Below are 21,639 nucleotides of genomic sequence, written 5' to 3'. Positions count from 1 at the left end.
TGGGTGAGGAACAGATGGCATGGCTGATAACCAGGCCCCTGTCCAGCCTCTGTGATCTGCCGTGTGGCTGTTCCAAGTGGCTTCCTGATGGGTTCCTCCGCACCATTGCATGGAGAGTGTTCATTTTTCTCATCTTTTTTTCTTTTATTTCCCATTCCTTTTTCGTTCTTTTGTGTATTTTTATAACCATTTAAAAGCACTTCCTAATTATTGGATGTGATAAAAAATGAAAATATTGTAGTTATTTAAAAAAATCAAAGATAAAAATATTCAAAGGTAAACATTTTACAAGTCCTCAAGGAATTCATTGTGTCATGGGAAGAAGGACTTGCTAACTATTGTTTATGGCTAATGTGACATGTCCTGATGTAGCCCTGTGCAAGGTACAGTGTGATCCTGAAGCTTAGTTTTGCCTGAGGTGTCTGGAAGGTTTCATAGGGAAGTTATGCTCATAAGGGAAAGTGGATATGCATGTACACTGGTGAGAGACAGAGGGTGTCTGGGAAGTATAAAACTCACAGCTATGCAAGGACACAAAGCTGTGCATAAGCATTAGCCACTAAGAGTTAAATTACCAAGAAAACAAAATATAAAGAATCAAGTCTACAATGCAAGGACACTATTTGCAGACACTGAATAGTACTATTAGTAGTAAAACTACTCAGAATGGCCAGGCGAGGTGGCTCACGCCTGTAATCCTAGCTCTCTGGGAGGCCGAGGCGGGTGGATTGCTCGAGGTCAGGAGTTCGAAACCAGCCTGAGCAAGAGCGAGACCCCGTCTCTACTATAAATAGAAAGAAACTAATTGGCCAACTAATATATATAGAAAAAATTAGCCGGGCATGGTGGCTCATGCCTGTAGTCCCAGCTACTTGGGAGGCTGAGACAGAAGGATCGCTTGAGCCCAGGAGTTTGAGGTTGCTGTGAGCTAGGCTGACGCCATGGCACTCACTCTAGCCTAGGCAACAAAGCGAGACTCTGTCTCAAAAAAAAAAAAAAACTATTCAGAATGAAGGCCTTGTGGCTTCCTTTCTTCTCCCAGAGCTCTTACTATTGACTGATAAGACAACAATTTCCAGGTATTTTATGTTTGCAATTTCTCACCTGGCATATGGGTCCATTTAACCTCATGTTGAGACTTCATTTTATAGATTTAAAAAAAATACTGAAAATATTGTCACTTGATTGTAATTTTTAAAATTCTAAATTGTGAAGGCTCTCACAGCCTTTGGATTAAGAGGAAGGACCCAGCTGGTTCAAATGCCGGGGGAATTCAGCTGTAGTAAGAACACCTCACCGATACACATGACTGCAAATGACCAGAATGTCTGTGGATGTTTCAAAAGCAGGAATGCCTTTAAAAGCCCAAAGTGTTGAAACATAAGACAGCCACACCTCTTCTCTAGCCTCTGATTGCTGTATGCTACAGCTAGGAAAAAAAAATATCCAGGTGTCTGTGATTCAATAAAGTTGTTTAGGTCTTGTAGCAGGGTTGTTAATGTGAGGAACGAGCTACTTGGCAGAAGGGACCAGAGGCTGGACAGCACCATCTTGAGTCCCTGTTTAAACCCCTGGCCACCTTAATTACACTTCCAGTTAGTTTCCAGACAGCAGCTTCTGTCTATGGTCAAGAAATCCTGGATATAAAGATACACGGTGCATTGTAGAAGATTGAGTCTAGTTTATTTATTTATATGTGATCCAAATGCATTTGCTGGGAACTTGTCAGTTTTTTCTTATTACAAATAATCAGAGAAGTCTAATAATCATAGAGAAATAAGCTTTTAAAAAATCTTTAGCTGTGTTTTCTAAGAATCTCTGCAACATTCTCTGCATTGGAGCATTTTTTTTCTCTATAAACAAATGACTGTAAAACCTACAAAAAGATGTTGATTGGCATCCTGTTGCTCAAAGTTTTTCTATTAGTTTGCAGATTGCTGAGGGCTGTCTTCCTTCTGTTTGTATTGCTCTTGCAGCATGTAATCTATTAGAAAAGTATTCCTTGGAAACTCAGGGTCTTTAAAACATGGTGGGATTCACTGCCCCCAGCCCCCACCCCAAGTTACTTCAGTGGTGGCAAAAATAACAATTGTCCCCTGGGAAATGAAGCTCATTGCTATGGTAACTAATGAAGGTTGCATCATTCTAGGGCACATTTTTAAAAGCCTGGATTTCGACATGGGTAGACGCCCCGTCTTATGTTATTCAGTAGCTTAGCAACCTGTGGTATACTGTTTGTCGCCACCCCCAACCTTCCCTTTTCTCTCAAAAAAGTGACCTATATAGATAACATTTTATTGTAGGCACGTTTTCACTGTGAATTTGGTTCAGTTCTTAGGTATGCTTATGATGACCTTATTTTCTGGACCCAAATTCAGGACACATTCTGTGTCTGAGAAGTAAAGAAGCATTTTTCTTCTATTTCTTTGCTGACCCACTCTAAGGTATTTGCAGATGTATTTCTTTCTACACCCCTTAGCTGCTGATGTTATTCAGGGGTTTGTGTCTGTTGTTGGCCTTCTTTTATTCTTAGTTACTGAAGCTACTACTTACATGCTGGTGACTTCCAAGTCTTAATTTTCAGCCCAAGTCTCACCCCTAAACTCCAGAGAGACAGTTCACTCTGCGACAGCCATAACTGGATTGTCCACAAATTCAGCATGCTCAAGATGGACTCACCACTACCTTCTCCCAGAATCACTTATTGAGGAATGGCACCCCCATTCACGTGGCACCCCACATCCGGTTGGCCCGCAAACCGTGATGCTTCTCCTTCCTGAATGCTCTAAACTCTGTTCTTGTCTCTCTTTTAGGCCAGTCCTCCTTTTTCACCTGGTTTATAGCCCACATCCTCCAAACCGGTTACTTCAAGGTAACCAGGTGTTTTCCAGGCCTCCCTCAAACAAACAAAACCAGTTGTGGTTTTGTGACTGGTTCCTTATCTTCAGCCCTTATTTCTCACTACTCCTGCTTGCTCTTGCCTCCAGGGCTGCTGGTGCTGCTCCTCCATCAGGAACACGCTCCCACTTTCCTCTGGCAGATGCCTGTTCATCCTGCATTTCAGACTCTGTCATCTCTGAGAAGCTTTCTCTGACACTGCCTGACCTCCCAGCTCTGTAGTCAGGTAGATGCCCCTATGTGCTCTATAACAGCATGGGTGTCTCCCTACCTTAGCTCTTAACTTGCTGTATTGTAATGTTCTGTGACCTGTCTCCCCCAGTGCTCTGTGAGCTTCCTGACAACAGAGATGGCACTTGCTTGCCTTTGTGGTTCCAGTGCATTTCATGTACTAGTACCTAGTAGGTGCTTAATAAATGTCAAGTAAATTAATAAATCAACAAGTCAGTGAATGAATGTGTACAAGTGCACTTGTGGGACAGTGGGGGAGAATTTCTAACTTCTAGATTCTGGCTGTCTTGGAAGATGCAGCTTGTTCCAGTCCCTGTTGTTCATTGTCTCCATTAATATAACCAGACTCCTAAAGATTGCCAGAATATAGAAAAAAGCCTGTATTTTTTCTGGATAGGATGGGGGTGGGGATGGACCTTGTGTGGCCATATATAGTCAGCCCTCTGTATTGGGCATCTACTCAGAGGAAATAAAGACATTATAAAAAAGACATCTGGGCCAGGCGTGGTGGCTCACGCCTGTAATCCTAGCATTCTGGGAGGCCGAGGCAGGAGGATCGTTTGAGCTCAGGAGTTCGAGACCAGCCTGAGCAAGAGCAAGACCCCGTTTCTACTAAAAAAAATAGAAAGAAATTAGCTGGACAACTTAAAATATATAGAAAAATTAGCCGGGCATGGTGATGCATGCCTGTAGTCCCAGCTACTTGGGAGGTTGAGGCAGGAGGATCACCTGAGCCCTGGAGTTTTAGATTGCTGTAAGCTACCCTGGAGTTTGAGGTTGCTGTAAGCTAGGTTGACGCCAGGGCGCTCTAGCCCGGGGAAGAGTGAGACTCTGTCTCAAAAAAAAAAAAAAAAGACATTTGCACTCAAATGTTTATAGCATCACAATTCACAATTGCAAAGATGTGGGAACAACCCAAGTGTCCGTCAATGCATGAGTGGATTAATAAAATGTGGTAAATGTATGTCATGGAGTTCTACTCAGCCATAGAAAACAATGGTGTACTAACACCGCTTGTATTATCCTGGATGGACCTGAAGCCCATTCTCCTAAGTGAAGTATCACAAGAATGGAAAAACAAACACCCCGTATACTCGCCATGAAATTAATATTAATTGATCAACACTTATGTGCACATATGGAAGTAGCATTCATCGGGTGTCGGGCAGGTGGGAGGGGGGAGGAAGGGATGGGTATATTCACATCTAGCTGGTGTGGTGCACACTGTCTGGGGGATGGACACGCCTATAGCTCTGACTCCGTTGGTGCAAATGAAATATATGTAACCTAAACCTTTGTACCCTGTAATATTCTGAAATAAAAAATGAATACATTTTTTTAAAAAGCTTTTCATGTTGCTTTTAAAATATAATTTTCAGAAAAATTAAAACTTACTTCTAGGCTTTGTATAGTGGACTTTACATTTATTTAGGAAATTCCTAGCCACAGAAATTGTAGTTTTGACCTCTAAAATGCTATATGTTTTTTCCTTCTTAAACTGCTATTGTACCTCCAGGAGATAAGAGAATAGAACAAATGACTTACCAGTAACAAACAGTTAACACATGTTTTGTATGTTATATGTATTACATACTGTATTCTTACAATACAGTAAGCTAGAGGAAAGAAAATGTTACTAAGAAAATCCTAAGGAAGAGAATATATATTTACTATTTATTAAGTGGAAGTGGATCACCATAAAGGTCTTCATCCTAATTGTATTCACATTGAGTAAGCTGAGGAGGAGGAAAAGTTGATTTTGGCTGTCTCTGGGGTGCAAATCCACATATAAATGGACCTTGGCCTTTCAAACTTGTGCTATTCAAGAGTCAACTATGCTTTTATTTTTAGATATAAAAATTTATCAAGTGCCCTTAATACAAGTTGGTATAAGGAAGACAGTATATACAGTGAGCAGATCTATTTAATAGGGTATTGCAAGGATGAAATGTATATGTAAAGTGTTTGGAGGGCTGTAATTTCTTTAAAAATGTGGGTTACTATTGAAAACACAGATGTTTTTTGTTTGCCGATCTTGTACTTTGAAACTTTGCTTAACTTATTTATTAGCTTTAGTAGTTGTGTGTGTGTGTGTGTGTCTTTAAGGATTTTCTTTATGTAGAATCATGTCATGTGCAACTAGAGATAGTTCTACTTCTTTCCGATTTGGATGCCTTTTATTTCTTTTATTTGCCTAATTGCTCTGACTAGGACTTTCAAAAATGCTTAATAGCAGGAGGAAAAGTGGGCATCTTTATTCTTGTTTTTAGGGGAAAAGCTTTTACTCTTTATTGAATGTGATGTTAGCTAAGAATTTTTCATGAATGCTTTCTATTAGGTTAAGGAAATTTCCTTCTATTTCTAATATGCTGAGTGCTTTTTTCATGAAAGATTATTGAATTTTGTCAAATGTATTTTCTGTGTCTATTGAGGGGATTGTGTGTGTGCACACGTGTTTTTCTTCATTCTACTAATATGCTGTATAGCTTTGATTGATTTTCTTACGTTGAACTACCCTTGTACTTTGGGATGAATCCCACTTGGGTCATAGTGCATAATCCTCTTAATGTGCTGTTTAATTTAGTTTGCTAGTATTTTGTTGAGGAGTTTTTTTTTTTTTTTTGAGACAGAGTCTCGCTTTGTTGCCCAGGCTAGAGTGAGTGCCGTGGCATCAGCCTAGCTCACAGCAACCTCAAACTAACTCCTGGGCTCAAGCAATCCTCCTGCCTCAGCCTCCCGAGTAGCTGGGACTACAGGCATGTGCCACCATGCCCGGCTAATTTTTCCTATATATATTAGTTGGCCAATTAATTTGTTTCTATTTATAGTAGAGACGGGGTCTCGCTCTTGCTCAGGGTGGTTTCGAACTCCTGACCTTGAGCAATCCGCCCGCCTCGGCCTCCCAGAGTGCTAGGATTACAGGCATGAGCCACCGCGCCCGGCCTGTTGAGGAGTTTTGTATCTATATTCATAAGAGGTATGAGTCTATAGTTTTTTTTTGTGGTACCTTTGTCTGGCTTTTATAGTATGTGTTATGAAGTATTCCCTCTTATTTTTTGGAAGCTTGAATAGGATCGTTCTTAATTCTCCTTTAAGTATTTGGTTGACCTCATCAGTGAAGCCATCTGATCCTGCACTTTTCTTTCTTGGGAAGTTTTTGATTACTGATTCAATTGTTGTTGGTCTGTTGAGATTACTTTTTCTTGAGTTGGTTTTGATAGATTGCATGTTTCTAGGAATTTGTCCATTTAATTTAGATTATTTAAGTGGCTGGTATATAAGTATTCTCTTATAATCCTTTTAAATTTCTGTAAGGTAGAAAATAATGTCCTCACTTTAATTTCTGATTTAAATTAATTGTATTTTCTCTATTTTTCTTAGTCAGTTTAGCTAAAGGTTTGTTACTTTTGTTGATTTTTTTCAAAGAACCAACTTGTGGCTTCATTGATTTTGGGTTTTCTAGTTTCAATTTGTTTTTTTCTGTGTGAATCTTTATTATTTCTTTTCTTCTGCTGGCTTTGGATTTTGTTTGGTCTTCTTTTTTTTCTTTTAGTTCCTTAAATTGCAAAATTAGGTTGTTGATTTGTGATCTTTTTCAGTATAGGCATTTACAGCTTCATTGATAGTTTCTGTCAACTTTTTTTTTTTTCTGTGAATGGGCCACATTTTCCTGTTTCTTTGTATACTTTTAAATTTTCTGTTAAGAACTGGACATTTTGAATACTGTAATGCAATAACTCTGGAAATCAATTCTCCTTCCTCTTCAGGGATTGCTGTTCTTATTGAATGTTATAGTCATCTACTTATTAATTTGGTGACTTTTCTAAACTATTCTTGCAAATACTATATTCCTTGTTGCTCTGATCACTGAAGTCTCTGTTCTGTTATCTCTGAGGTCATCAGTGATTTTCTTAAATGCTTGGATCCAATAAGGAAAAACATTTCTGTTTCTTTAAATTACTTTGAAAGACACTGGGAAGCCCTTCACCCCTGGAGGGTTGAAACAATAGCCAGCACCTGCCCAAGTCTCTCAGTGAACTATCAGACAAATCAAAACATACATTTCCAAATTGTGAAAGACAAGCTTCCCGCTCAGACATCAGTAGGCCCTCTGGGAACATGAGCCACAGTCTCCATGACTACCTGCCATGGTGCTGGGGCTAACAGTTCTTGCCACCTAAGTAGTTGATTTGGTGGAGGGACTGATTCCTGGAGTGTCCTACTCCACCATCTACGCTGATGTCACTCTTGTATTGATTCTTACTGAGATAATATCTTGATATTACAATGTTGTATTAGCAAAAATTGTAAAAAGAGCTTGTTTAAGAGAAGAGTGAACACTGATTTGTATATGAGTAATATATTTATAGAGTTACTTCTTTTAAGTTATTTGCCATTATATTTGTCCACCTTACAAATAAGGCTGGTTGATCAGAAAGACTGAATTATTCATGTACATGTCATCATATCACCACATATCAATACAACTTGCGGCTGAGCAGAGAAAATGGCATTCTTTATTGTGTCTGTGGGTGCTCCAGTCTTTTTTGTGCTATTTATCCATAGGAGAACCAGTGATTAGCTGTTGGGTAGGGATATCCAATATGATTTAAAACTTAGTCCAGTATGATGACTTAAATAGTTTCTTTAGGTAGTGTTAAAACTCTCTCTGAGATAAAAATGGTCAGTCTCTTGGTCTGCGTTTTACTCTGGGATGGCTTATGGGTGTGGGGTGAGGTGTGTGGCCTGTCTCCTGGCAGTGGGAAACTGACCATTTCCCTCTGTTTGATGTTCACTATTTCTTCTGGTCTCCAGGGTAATAACTTTTAACCTCTTAGTTGTGTTTGCCTTGCTGGCAAATGCTAATAATGTCATGGCTAGTGTAACTCGCTGTCAGGCCTTTCTGGTTGGTCAGAACCTAGTGGTGCTGCCCAGATGGTTTGGTTTCTTTGGTCTCTGCCCTCTGAACTCTCCTGGGAGTCTGCTTGTCTCTATCCAGCTGATAGCCTGGAACTTCATGCACAGCCTTTGCTGAAGTATCACCCTGTTCCATGGTGGGCCCCATGGCTGCCCCCGTAGCTCAGAAAATCTGAGTCTCAGAGCTTATTATTGCTTGAGCGTATTTGGGAAAACTGTACCTCTCAAGGTAATGGTTTGGTTTGCAAGACTATGAACTTACTATGTAATCCTTCTGTTGGTGTGAGATGCTGCATATTATTTCATTTCATCTCTTTGTACTTCCTTCACTAGTAAAATCTAATAGTTCCTCAGGCAGATGAATGACCCCAGACTAGGACAAAGGTCAGATGCTTGGAAAGGCAAAATAAGAACAATGAAAATAATAATTTTCAAGCACTCTCATGATATAGACACACATATGAGGATATATTTAAAGAGTCATATGTAATTCTAAAGAAGCCTTAAATGTAAGGAATATAGGCTCGTTTGAGAGGTATATGTTGTATGCATATATATGCATACACATTTTATAATATGGCTAAGATATATGTGTATATCTATTACATAGTTAAGATATAATATACATATTTAATATTAGGAGGTTTGTTTTCTTTGTATCTGTAGCAGCATTTTCCCATGACTAAACAATGTGATTTCATGCACACATTTTCTTCTCTTGTAGGACAGTTCGTGTTTGGTTAAAGAGAGACAGTGGACAGTATTGGCCAAGCATATACCATGCAATGCCGTGTAAGTATCTGCATCTCTGCCTTGAAAAACCAGACATGCACCCCGACTTTCCTTCCTTCCCAGATTGCTTTCTCTGTCTTTTCTTCTTGAGTAGAGAATACTAGGATTGGCATTCTCATTATAATGGAAAGTATCATATTAAATCATTTTAGATTTTTCTAAGGCTTTCACTATGTAAAGTAAGAAAATTGTTCTGAAATTGACTCTGTATTCATAGTTTCTGAATAAGATTAATGGAAGAAGGACTACAGCACATAGACTGTCTGATTACAGCAGTCTCTGTCTCTTTTCCAATTTTCTATTTAACTATTTTATAGTGTGTCCTTAGACATTCAAATTTTGTCCAGTGATTACATTTGTGAAGTAAATTTGTCCTTGCCTTATTTTCATATCATTTATTCAAAGTCAAGGCATTCAGCCTTCAGTTCTCAAAAGTATTTGCTTAGGATTGAAACATTCTAATTAGAAGTCAATCTCATTTCCGTAAGATCTTACCTGAGAAATATGTCCTTGCACTGATAAATAATAAATCTTCCAAATATGCTTTTAAAAGATAGGTATGAGTGATCCTTAGACTGTTCCACCAAGAAGTTCCCCCATAGATAGAGAAGAGCTAGCTAAATTTCCCCTAAAACAGGAAATATCTTTTTAGTGTTTCATTTTTAAAATTAATGAAGTTTTAGACATCCTTGTTCATGTTTATTTTAGTGTAAAATGATTATTTAAATGCACTATCAGTTGTATTAATCATTTCCCTTAGTCCCTTGCCATCAAATATTAATTAAAATTAACACCCTTGAAAAATCTCCTAGGTTTGTTGTTTGGGCTAATTTACCCTCTGGCTTGCTGCAGTGTGTACCTCTTCCTTTGATATAAGTATCCCAGTTTCAGAAGTACATATCACTATATACAGCCAAAATAAATTCATGCTAAATTGTAAATGTGTTCATGTTTATGCCTTGGCATACTGTAATAATTCAAACAACAATTTTGCCTGTTTATGAACAAATGAATTATTAAGGATGTGATGGTTTTCAATGATCTTCAAATTCTCTCTGAGGCTTTTGCATGCCTTTAGATTTTTGTACTAAGTAGATGGTAAGCATGAAGCTGAACCGAGTATTCTGCCCCTTTTTTGTGAAGAAACTTCTTATAATTCTGAATGCTGTATTCTTCCTTTACCTGTTTTGTTTCTGGAAGACACTGTTATACGCAATGGGCTCAAGATGAACTTTCTTTTTAAGCCATGGCAGTGATGAGGGTTTAGGTAAATGGAAAAGGAAGGGAATTCTCTGATTTTTTTTCTGATTTTCAGGTGATATAACCAGTCCTCTGGTCTGGCTTCTTTATCAAATTTGATACAGTATCTAGCTGGAAGAGATGGAGAAGGGTTATAATCCAGCAATTTGAAGTTGGCCTCAGAGATCTATAGGACACACATACACACACGTGTATATATATGTGTATATGTGTGTGTGTGTATGTGTTCATATATGGCAGACCTGGGTGAAATGATGGGGATTTGGGGATGGCAAGCAAGGAATCTTTCTGAGATGAGCATTAATAGGAACTTCATGAAGGCACAGGATCCTAAGTGATTGCTTACCCACTCCCTTCCCTGTATACACATACATACAGATTTTGGTGCCATTCTCTAATTTCTTTATCTGAATATCACTGAGAATACAGAGAAGCCTCTAGTTGCATTTTCATCAAGAATGACTAAAGGTTGCTTGTAGCTCCTATACCTGGCATTGGTGCGCAATAAATACTTACTGAAGGATTCAGGTTGGCAATAAAGATGAGTTTCCCTGAGGACATTATTATCTATTTTCCTTAGGACTGAACATGAACTTTGAGAAAGAGGACCTTCTAATTACTTATATGCTTTGCCTATGGTATTCTACTGAAGGGGGTACAAAAGGGATTACTTTGCTATTCAGAATGTGGTCTGTGGACCAGTAGCTTCAGCATCACCTGGGAACTTAATAGAAATGTACTATGAGGTTCCACCCCAGAGCCACTGAATCAGAATCTCCATTTTAATAAAATCTCTAGGTGATGTGAGTGTATAAAGTTTGTCTTGTGACATTATAGCCAACATGTTGATGATCTGTGTATATAATGTTACCATGAACATGTGTAAAGCCTTATGCATATATAGGGCTGATGTGTGAAACCTTATGCATATATAAGTATAAATACACATGCCAATCAAATATTTACTGCATACCTACTGTACACAGGCCACTGACCTAGGTGCCAGAGATTTGCAGATAAACAAAGTACATATGGTCAAGATGATTTCAGTACTTTTCATTGTTGGGTGGTTCCACTACTGTGTAGAGGTTAAAAAAAAAAAAAGGCTACATTCATAACAGTTGGTCAGAAATTGGTATTTATGTTCCTAAGACTCTTATGCATTCAGATGATATAGTAACTGACCTCTTAGCAAGAATATAAACTTTATTTAACCTCAAAGAGGCAGAATCATTGCAAAAGGATATAAGCTACATTTCCATCAGTTAGAGAACCTGAAATAGATTTGAGTTTCCAAATCTATTTTGCAGTCCTTTCTATTGAAAGTTGTTTTTACTAAGAGGTTACTTAGTATGATCCTTAAATAATGGTTATGTGGCATTAGTTACAAAATAAGGGGAAAAGTACAATATATCTGTAGGCTATAGATGGCTAGCACAAGGCAGATATGACCATATTGTGTTTATATGAGTATATAATAAGTAGTATTGAAAATACAGAAGAAAAGAAAAAAATATTCTGCACATTTAAAATATGGCTTATTTCCTTATTTTGTCCATTTAATTATAGTGCTTGAATATGGCTGACAATGTCTGCTTTCATGGCGTTTATAGTGTGTTGGGGAAGGCAGATATTAAATGAGTCCTGGCCATGATGTGTGCTGAGTGTTACAACACGGGAAGTAGGTATCACGGGCACTTGGTCACAGGGTTTCCCTGAGGAAAGTTCATTTTAAAGCTTGCTCTCTATGGAGAATTTGAGGGTGACTGCTGACTTCTTTTGTAGTTTCCTATAAACTAGCTAATTTTTATGGACGAATGAGAAATCAGAGCCTTTCCATATCAACCAGTCTTTCAAAAAAGAATACTCTCTTGGTATATCTCACATAGCAGCTGCTAATTGTCTGTGACAGTATCAACTTACTACCTACCCACCTGGGACCCTGCCTGAGCTTGTAAACCAGAGAGGGATCTTCCTCAGGGTACAGAGTTGAAGTTTCAGTTGCAGCCATAAATGTGATTATTTGTTCCAGGGTTCTAATAGATCCCATTTTAACTACCACATTTGTATCACACTACAGAGAAAAAGCATGCGAATAGCACTGGTGTTCCTATTTTCGTGGCTGAGTTATTTCACATTTACTAACTAGGCCTGCTGTTCATGGGATCAGACGAAGGAGAGGTGGGGAGGAATCTCATGCAAGAGGTAGGGTGGCAGGTGTTGGAGATTTTTCTTACTCTTTGAGAGGATTGGGTGGCATGGCTGGGCCTTTACTGCCCACTTCTCCCCTGGGTGTGGAGAATCAGTAGATCAACATGGCTGCCAAACACCTGACCGGGAGGCTTGTGGGAACCAGAGAAGTGGAAAATCTCTGTGGGTTCTTTTGTTTGTTGCCACAGCAGGCAAGTGGAATTTACTTTGGCTCCCAAGTATTTGTGAATTTATCCCCAAAGCCAAACAGAAGGCATTTTTTTCACAAATAGTTACAAATAAATAGGCACACCTAACAGCAATAAAATGACCAATTTCATCATCTTCCTGGCTCTCTGCTTTGGCCTGGTGAGATGGCATTTGCACCCATTGGAAGTTGTGGTTGGGCCCCTCAGTTTTCTCACAAGTATGGCCACCTCTCCATCTGCTCAGCCACTGCTTAAAGTATAGGGACTCAAGTCCTCATTGAATCACATCATTTTCAGCTTCCCGGTTTTTATTAAAAGCATGATTGAGAGAGAAGCTCTTTGTGGTAGACAGCATGAAGGATATTCAGTCTGATTATTTATCTAAATTCTGGGTTTTCCCCCTTTATGTCAGCCCTCTGCAGAAACGCCTTCATTCCTTGTGCCCTTTTCTTATACTGATGTGTATGTTATATGAAATGCTTTATAGCTGTTTTTGGAGTGATTGTCTACCATAATTCACAGCGCCCCTTTTATGAAAAAGCATGAAGGGGCAATATTTTTTAGATAAGGGGGCTGGGAACACTTTGCTTTCTTGAAGGCAGAGCCTACTGATGTGGTCCACATGGATTACAATCCCCTGAGAACTGACTGCTTAGCTGAGAAGAGGCATGGGAGGCGGGTGGAAGGAAGGGTTAGTCTCTTCCATTTATTTCACTGGCTGTACAAATATAATTTTCTGTGTGTATCATGAGGTGAAAAAGGTTGGGAGAAACAGCACAAAGGACTTGGTACTTGGTCCTTGTGGATAATGTGAAGCATGAAATTTACTAAGTTTCCCAGCAAATCCTTGGTTTAATTTTCTTCCTGTTCTTATATATATATATTTTTTACCATAGTTGTAACTTTTTGTTTATTTCTGTTTTTTGGTTTTATTGTACCTGATTTTTAAGCCATTTCAAACTCTTTGTGAAATGAAGTGGGAAATACATTAAATAAATAATCTTAGTTAAGATGAACGTTTGAACATAGTCTATTGTTTACATTAAATTCACCCCCCCCCCAATGCTTTGTTTCAAATTGGAGTATTCAGAATAGCTTGTAGGTTAGAACTTGTGCTTGGGGCCTGGGAGGAAACTGGAATTTGATTTTCATTTTGGCTGTCTATTGCTGAGTCATTCTGGGCAAGTCCTTTACATTTTCTCTGCTTTGAGGCCTAACAGATGTACTGTTTTCTTTGTTCTCAAATTTGCAAAAATATTTTGGTTATCAAATATGTCAAATAACTATTTGTAAAATACCTTTAGTTTCTTGGTGTTTAACAATATATACTATCACTGCTGATGTTATCCCAGAGTTATTAGGAACAATCGACTAATTTGTGAGTTTGTGGGTGAGTTGGTTTCCTTTTCCCATTTATTGAGACTGTAGTCTTAAATCAACAGGTAACTTGAAATTGGGGATTTGGAAAATTAAGTTGATTAGTATGGTCATATGCTTTATATCTGGACTGGAAATGAGTTATTTTGTATGTAAATTGCAAACGTTAGTTTTCTCCTTGGTGAAGCAGACTTTAGACAACTTAAGACTGTAGAGGTGGTTTGTGTGCTTATCCTAACTCATCTGCTGGGTTTATTGGAGTTTTGGGGAAAAGTTCATGTGGACAGATTAGTGGTAGAAAGGTATTTAAAATAATGAACTCAGAAGTTTCTTTTTTTTTGGTAGAGACGGGGTCTCGCTCAGGCTGGTTTCGAACTCCTGACCTTGAGCAATCCGCCCGCCTCGGCCTCCCAAAGTGCTAGGATTACAGGCGTGAGCCACCACGCGTGGCTTCTTTCATTCTTAAATACCTGTTTATACTTAAGTTCAGTCCCCAGAAGTTTCTGTTTTTATAAAGTAGTGATTGTTTTAGGGACTTTTAAACATTTTTTAACTCAATTGAGAGAGTTTCTTGGCAGACTGAGAGATATGTGTATAACTGAAAACTGCTCACTCTGTTTTTAATTTATACCTTATTTCAAATAATTTCTGGGCTTCTGGTTGTAAAATGTATTGCTCTATTTGTTGGTTTCTTTTTGGTATAGGTTACATTATAAAACCATGTGTAAAATGTTTTTTTTTCTTAAAATAAAAATAAATAAAAACAACTTATTATTTTTACTATTTACATTTTAAAAACCATAATATAATATGATATTTTAATTCTGTATTTACTAAGAAGAAAAGGTATCCAAGGAACTTTTGATTTTTAATGGAAAGAAGGAAAACATATGTTATCCAAATTGACTATACCAGATGTTAATTAATCTAAGTACAGCATTTATTTAGCATACTCTTATTTGATTTTCATCTGACGGGGCATTTTAAAATTTACTGTAGTTAAATCACTTTACTATAATTTAAAACTTGTCTGGGAGAAAAAGTGACCACTTCTAATTCACTGTAACTTTGCTGATGTTACTCAGACTAGATTAAAAGAAAACAAAATGATTAATTTTAGTGGAGTACATAAATGTTTGATTTAAATGAAAAGTGCTTTTTAGTGTTAAACAATCGAAGTCCTAAATATAGAAATGCTAATGAAATAAGGCATGGGAGGTTGAATATTATAAATCTATTATGATAAATAATATTCTATGACAAACAGGGCTGAGTGAAATAGTATCCATGAATTAAATCTTTGCTTTATAGGGATGTATTGCTCATTGGAAGCTCTATTAAAGACCTTCTTATTGTGGAATTCTGACATATAACTTCACGGGGATGCCTATAACACCTGAAGTTATATTTGCAGAAGTATCATTGTTTATTTAGTTTTAAAGTTCCAACCAGAACCTCTCATGAAGATTAGTGCCTCCTGCCAAATAATGCCTTTAGCATTGTAAAGCACTGTGATTGAAATCCAAGCTTAACCTTCAGTGAAACTTGTGTTTATTTGAGCAAAGTTCAATTGGTCAGCAAAGGACAAAAATAAATTAGTCATAAAACGAATAAATTACTGGTATAATAGAAATTAGGAAACTTTCCCCCAAATGGAAGTGTTTTGAGACTGTCTCTTCTCAACTACATTTTTTTAAATAAGCAAGGGCAATTTTTTTAAAAATACCAATTGTTGGATAAAAATATCAGAAATGAAAATAGTCACTTTCTCTCTAATCCATTTAGTTATTGACTCTGTTAAGGTTGAAATCGGTCTCTTGAGTCACCTTTGTCTACAGCTCATATCTCTTGAGCTTTCCCCCTTCAAATTATATGATCATTAATATAATCACCCATACTGGAGTTTCTCTTTATTTTAGTTTTCCCTGAACTTTAAGCTGAATAACTGCCTTAAATGACAAAGCTTTCATTTTACCGAACACTCAATGTTATGAAAGTGTTTAATTTTAAAGGTGAGACTTTGACAGACCATCAAGGTCCAAAGTCCTGATACTAATAAAAGAGAATAAGAGGTCCCATTACTCATAGACTGTACAAATTTCTTTTCTAGTTTATTTGTGCTTTTCATTGCTTTCTAGAATTTTTCCAGTACATTCTTTTGACTGTCATTAGTTTGAGACAAAAAAGGTAGATGGGAAATCTTATTCAGGTAGCATGGAAATGATTCCTATACTATTTTATCAAGAAACTGGAATCATTTTTTCCTACATTTTAATAAAAACATAGGGAAAAATATAGGAAACTAAACTATAACATCAATAAGACCAGTGTCAAGGCCTTGAGTTTCAGTTATTGGGTGAGTATAGGAGCAGTCTCAGGACAGCTGCATATAGCATGACATATATAAGAGGTCTTGGCAAATGCAGGTCACCCTGCAAATCTTACTCTGTGTGGTTATTATTTCTCATGGGGAAAAACAGTTAAAGGTGAGGCTTATAAATCTTCACATTTTGTATCATGCTGTATTTATTTCATCTGGAGTTCAAGGATACAGTTTTGGTAGAGGAAGTCAGCAGTTGTATTATAATTTTATAGTTCTGGTCAGACACTTCACTCACTCTTTGGAGAGAGCAATTTCAAGGTGGGAGAAAAGAACAGTCTCCTAACCAGTTCATTTCTAACTTGCATGTTTAGACATCAGAGAGACCAATTATTTATTTATTGCCTTATAAATTATTAGTTTTACAGCATTTAAAGCAGAGTTCTTGTTTGTGAAGCATAACAAATATTTGTAGCCATTTTTCGCCACCTAGCTACAAATGTTGTGCTTAAATCATATTTTGTTTGTCTCCCCCATTCTTCCTGTGAAAGGATTCCCTTTACCATTTAGTCATAATTACCTTTACTTTACTGTATCTCATTATCCTTCCCCAGACAGTTTTGCCCGTTTAATATTTGTCTTGCATGGCTAGAAAACTGTTTTGTGTGGGCTATAGAGTTGCTTTTTGTTAATTTCTGCTAAATTGAGGTTAGAAGGATCTTTGTGTTAATCTGTTTTTCCTTTGACCTTCACAAGGAAAGTTATTTACTGTAACAAGAAATCTGGAAATCGGTATGCTTTTGGATTCACTTTCTGGCTCTTTGGCCCAGCCAGAGGCTATGGGTAACCAACCCAAGTCCTGTTCTATGGGCATGTCACAGTTGGGAAACGGTTTGAGAACATCGTTAAGACTAACCTACCAAAAGCCTTTCTCTCTACACACACACACACACACACACACACACACACATTTGCCTGGTGTTTTTCCATCATGTCTCTTCGAAGAGGTAATAGTGCCTTTGGGGCACCTGGGAGCTCATGCTATCTAACTCTGGCATTCCCCTGTCTAGAACATCTTTGGTTCAGGCAGATGAGTTCTAGAACAGCAGAATTTCTGTTAAAATTTCTTTTGTTTATGCTACTTTGTATGAAAAGTCTTTTGCTTTTGAATTCTGGTGATGTTTCTTCCTATATATAAAAGTGATTTGAATCAAGGAGGTGAAATCAAGTCTTACAGTTCCTATGTACAGTTGGTTTCACAATCTGTAAATTCCTTGATGGCGGCAGTAATGCCTTATATATCATTGTAGCACATGCCTGGAACGTAATAAGCATTCTAAATTTTCGTGAAAGAATAACAAGAAATATAGCAAATGGAGGGGACAAGGAATAAAGAAATAGCAACATAGATTTAAGGGTAGCCTATGCAATGTTGTGAAAAAGTCTTTTAAATCACATTTAAAGATCAGCGAGTTTTCTAACTGTAGCAAAACCAGATAAGAACTTCAAAGGAAATCACATAGAAAATACTTTTAGATGGTCAGGCAGGCAGCTAAATGATAAGGTTGTTTCTGGCGTAGCCCCTTGGGACTGCAATTGAGTTTGGCTTCATATGCTCATGTTTAAATATTGTTAGATATTTAAAATTAATTTTAATAGGAACAGCAAAACAATAACATTAAAAACAATGTTATAGAAATAATCTTGTCACTCGAACAGAAGAACTATGCTTAGTGTCCCCATTTATAATTTTCTTTTATGTGTGTATGTACCTTACATAGCTGTAATCGATGTATTTTTTTCTTTTGATTTGTTTCAGCTAACATAATTTTTCATGAAATCATTAGATTTTAATGTTATGGGATTATGAGACCTGGCATTTTGGCATGCGTATAGAAACTGTGTTGACATAGTGTATAGGCCAAGGGCAAGTAACACTTGACTTCCTTAGGGCAGTGCATTAAATATAATGTGATTACTTTGTTCAGCAGTGCATCTTTGGGACTCCAGTTTTATTTTGTGGATAACCAGAAAGAAGATAGTGTGTTGTACTGTTGTAAGTTTGGGGGACAAATTCTTTTTTTTGTATGCTTTTATTTTCTGATTCTATCATGATGGAAAATTAGAAAAAAGTTAAATACTTTATACAGTTTAGAAGATTTTTTGTTGTTTTTGTTCAGGGCCCTTTGATAGAGAATGAAAAAATGGTACTAAGTGATGTGTTTTTGAAGTGGCTCTGTCAATAGAACTTGAAGTTCTTTTATAGTTTAAAGATAATATAAATTGGGTGTTTGAAAATGAGACTATGTGTTTGGTCTTTGAACCTTTTCCAACTTTTTTGTATGTGACCTTGGGTAAGACATGTAATAACAACTGCGAAAAATAGAAATAAAAATATTTGATGCTGATTGTGATTATGATGAAGACTAGTAGTTCATGATCTACAGGGCTACTGTGAATATGCGGGGGTTGGGGGAAGACATTTAAAAATTGTGCTGGACTTTTTAGAACAACTTTTAGCATGGGGTACATTGTCAAAAGGCCTCCATTCTTAGGAGCAAGCATAGGTTAGAGGAGAACGCAGGGGCCTAGAAGCAACTGTTTTGTAAGCACTTGGTGGCCACACGTGGCTTCTGGGCAAGCTTCATTTACTTAAGCTCAGGTGTACTCAACCAGTCAGTCTTGCAGAACAGGGAGTCCCAGTCCAGAACTGGGTGTGCTGACTCACCTGGTCTCTTTCCTACAATGTCAAGCCCTAATGATGAGTTGTTTCTCTTGTAGATTGAGACACATCTTCAGTCGTTTTCAATCAGCAGCCTTCAGCATACCTCCTGAATGTCAAAAGCAAAAAACTCCCTGTAGTTCATATGCCCCAAATTAATTCTGAATCAAAAAGTAGATTTCTATACTAGTGTGTATATGTGTATGTATGTGGCTGAAGAGGCTGGGGAGATAACAAGATCTTTCTTTTGTTTTCCTAGTTCAGAAAAGATAGATTGTTTCTATTTAAGGTAGAATCAGGGTGGAACAGAAAGAGTGGTAACAGAAAGATTATACAGTGCAAAATATCGTTAATCTAGTTCAGTAAAGTTAGACCCAATACTGACAACAAGCTGAGACCAAGCTCTTTGGAACGTGCCCAGTTTGAGATCAACTATCTTATTTGTTATATTCATTGAATAGACAACTGAAAAACTAAGGGTTGGTTGTAAAATAACTGTTTTTATTTTTTGGTGAGTGGGAGTTAAATGAACTGTTTTTCAAGAAATAGTGGGGGAAAATAGCCCCACACTTTTAGCTAGTTAGGCACTCCTAAATCGATGAGAATCATCGTTTTGTTAATTTCATCAACATGTTCATTTCTTTCAGCTCCATGTTCATGCATGTCTTTTAACCCGGAAACAAGAAGACTGTCCATAGGTCTAGACAATGGTACAATCTCAGTAAGTACACATAAATAAGATTTCCAGTTGAAATACTTCCCTTCCTGTGAAGTATGTATATTTATTGTGATGAGAATTATTTATTAGTTTTTTCAAATTAACAGAATCATTTTCTTGTTAAGTAAAGTGGAAGTTGTAGTGCAGCATATTACGGTAAGAGATTCTGTGTAAGGAGAGCTGTCATCAGTGTCCACATAAATGCTGACGAGATTCAGCTTGACCTGCCATGCACACAATGGCTAGTTTAGGGGAATTGGGAAGCTAACGAGTGAACTGCATGAATCTGGCTTTGTGAGAGCAAGCTGCGATACTAGTGGCTTTAATCAGATGGTTAATTATGTTGTAGACACCAGCAACAGAACAGGAAGAAAACACTTTCTCTTATATTTGTATGTGTGATCTTGTCTTTGATACTTCGTGTTCTCTTCCTTCCCTTCTTCCTTCTGCTTCTTGTCTTCTCAGCTCCCTCTAGCATCTGAATAGAATTTTATAAATTTGTATGAATTTGTAAAGAAAGTACAGAATCTACCTTTAGTCTGTAGGGTAGATCCAAATGAATTTAGATCCTTTGATTATAGATCTTGAGGGAACTGAACTTATTAGAAATTGGAATTTTGAGTTTTATCTATCTACTTAATTTTTTTTTATGTATTTAGTTTCTACTAATGTATTAACTAGTAACAAGACTGATCCGGTAATTCTCCATTTGGTATTATCCAGTGTTGCTTTTAATTCTAGACAAGCAGGACCCTGCTTTGGGACTGGTAAATTGGAAGGCTCTACTCTGATCACACTTCCCCATAGGGTGAAGAATCTGAGGGGCCAAGGGGATGTGACTAGCCCACACCTTCACTCTCTCTCTCACCCCATCCTATGCTTACCAGGACTCTGGAATTTCCTGCCCCAAACAGCACAGAGCCTTCTTCCAGAGTCTGTATGGGCCTTTTTTCTGGATCTGTCCTTAGTAGGATAAAGCCAGTGAATATTTGCTTAGGCCTGAGGGATGGCAAAGGGGTAGCAGTTTGAGGTGTGCAAGACCTCTCAAGGTGTCCACAGAGCTGGAGAATGGGAAGAGAAGGGAATGGGCTAGTCCTTCTAACGCCAAAAAGTGGACCCCCAAACTGGGGTCCAGGCTAGAAGGCCAAGAAGGTTCTTGGCTTCATGCAGGAAAGAATTTAAGTGCAAGACTTAAGTTGGAAATGAAAGCAGCATTTGTTAAAGAAACAAACAGCAAGCAGGCTACCCCAGAAACAGAGTACATTGTTGGTGAGCTCTATTTTGGCTATCTCTTGATTATATGCTAAATAAGGGGTGGATTACTCATAGGTTTTCTGGGAAAAGGGTGGAGATTTTCAGGAATTGGCAATTCCTCCTCTTTTTTACCATATAAGGTAACTTGTAGGGGTTGTCATGGTAATTGTAAACTGTCATGGCTCTGGTGGGAATTTCTTTTAGTATCCTAATACATTATAAGTAGGGTATAATGAGCTACCAGGGCAAGCAGATGTTGTTCTTGTTACTGTCTTGGCTCCTCTTGATCTTAACCAGTTTCTTCACTGCATCTGTTTTCCGAGTTTTGTCAGAGACCTTGGTTCAGGTCTTACGACTTTTTATTGAGTTGGGCCTGCTAGTTTCCTCTCTTACTCCCATGTGAGCACATTATGGTATGGAACTTCAAAGAGTTTAAGAATTCTAAATTTGAACCTGTACCTTCAGGTAGTTGGAAGTGTATTTGTCAAGATTGGAGGATAAGACCCTATGTTGTTTAATAGTTTAACTTGACTTGTAACTTTTTTTTTTTTGAGACAGAGTCTCACTTTGTTGCTCAGGCTAGACAGAGTGCTGTGGCATCAGCCTAGCTCACAGCAACCTCAAACTCCTGGGCTCAAGCAATCCTCCTGCCTCAGCCTCCCGAGTAGCTGGGACTACAGGCATGCGCCACCATGCCTGGCTAATTTTTTCTATATATATTAGTTGGCCAATTAATTTCATTCTGTTTATA

General features: G+C 37.7%; 1 protein-coding gene across 1 annotated transcript in view; it reads left to right on the top strand.

Annotated features, from left to right (window-relative positions):
* Positions 1–21,639, top strand: part of WDFY2 (WD repeat and FYVE domain containing 2) — a 159,946-nt gene that overhangs the window by 60,148 nt on the left and 78,159 nt on the right. Inside the window, exons 2-3 of the mRNA XM_012782651.3 lie at positions 8,771–8,838; positions 19,564–19,637. Coding sequence (XP_012638105.1) covers positions 8,771–8,838; positions 19,564–19,637 — 142 coding nt within the window. The remainder of the gene's footprint in view (positions 1–8,770; positions 8,839–19,563; positions 19,638–21,639) is intronic.

This window comes from Microcebus murinus, chromosome 13, assembly GCF_040939455.1.
Source record: "Microcebus murinus isolate Inina chromosome 13, M.murinus_Inina_mat1.0, whole genome shotgun sequence".
Taxonomy (NCBI): Eukaryota; Metazoa; Chordata; class Mammalia; order Primates; family Cheirogaleidae; genus Microcebus; species Microcebus murinus.
Note: the sequence above shows the minus strand (reverse complement) of the source record. Positions and strands in the feature narration are given on the sequence as shown.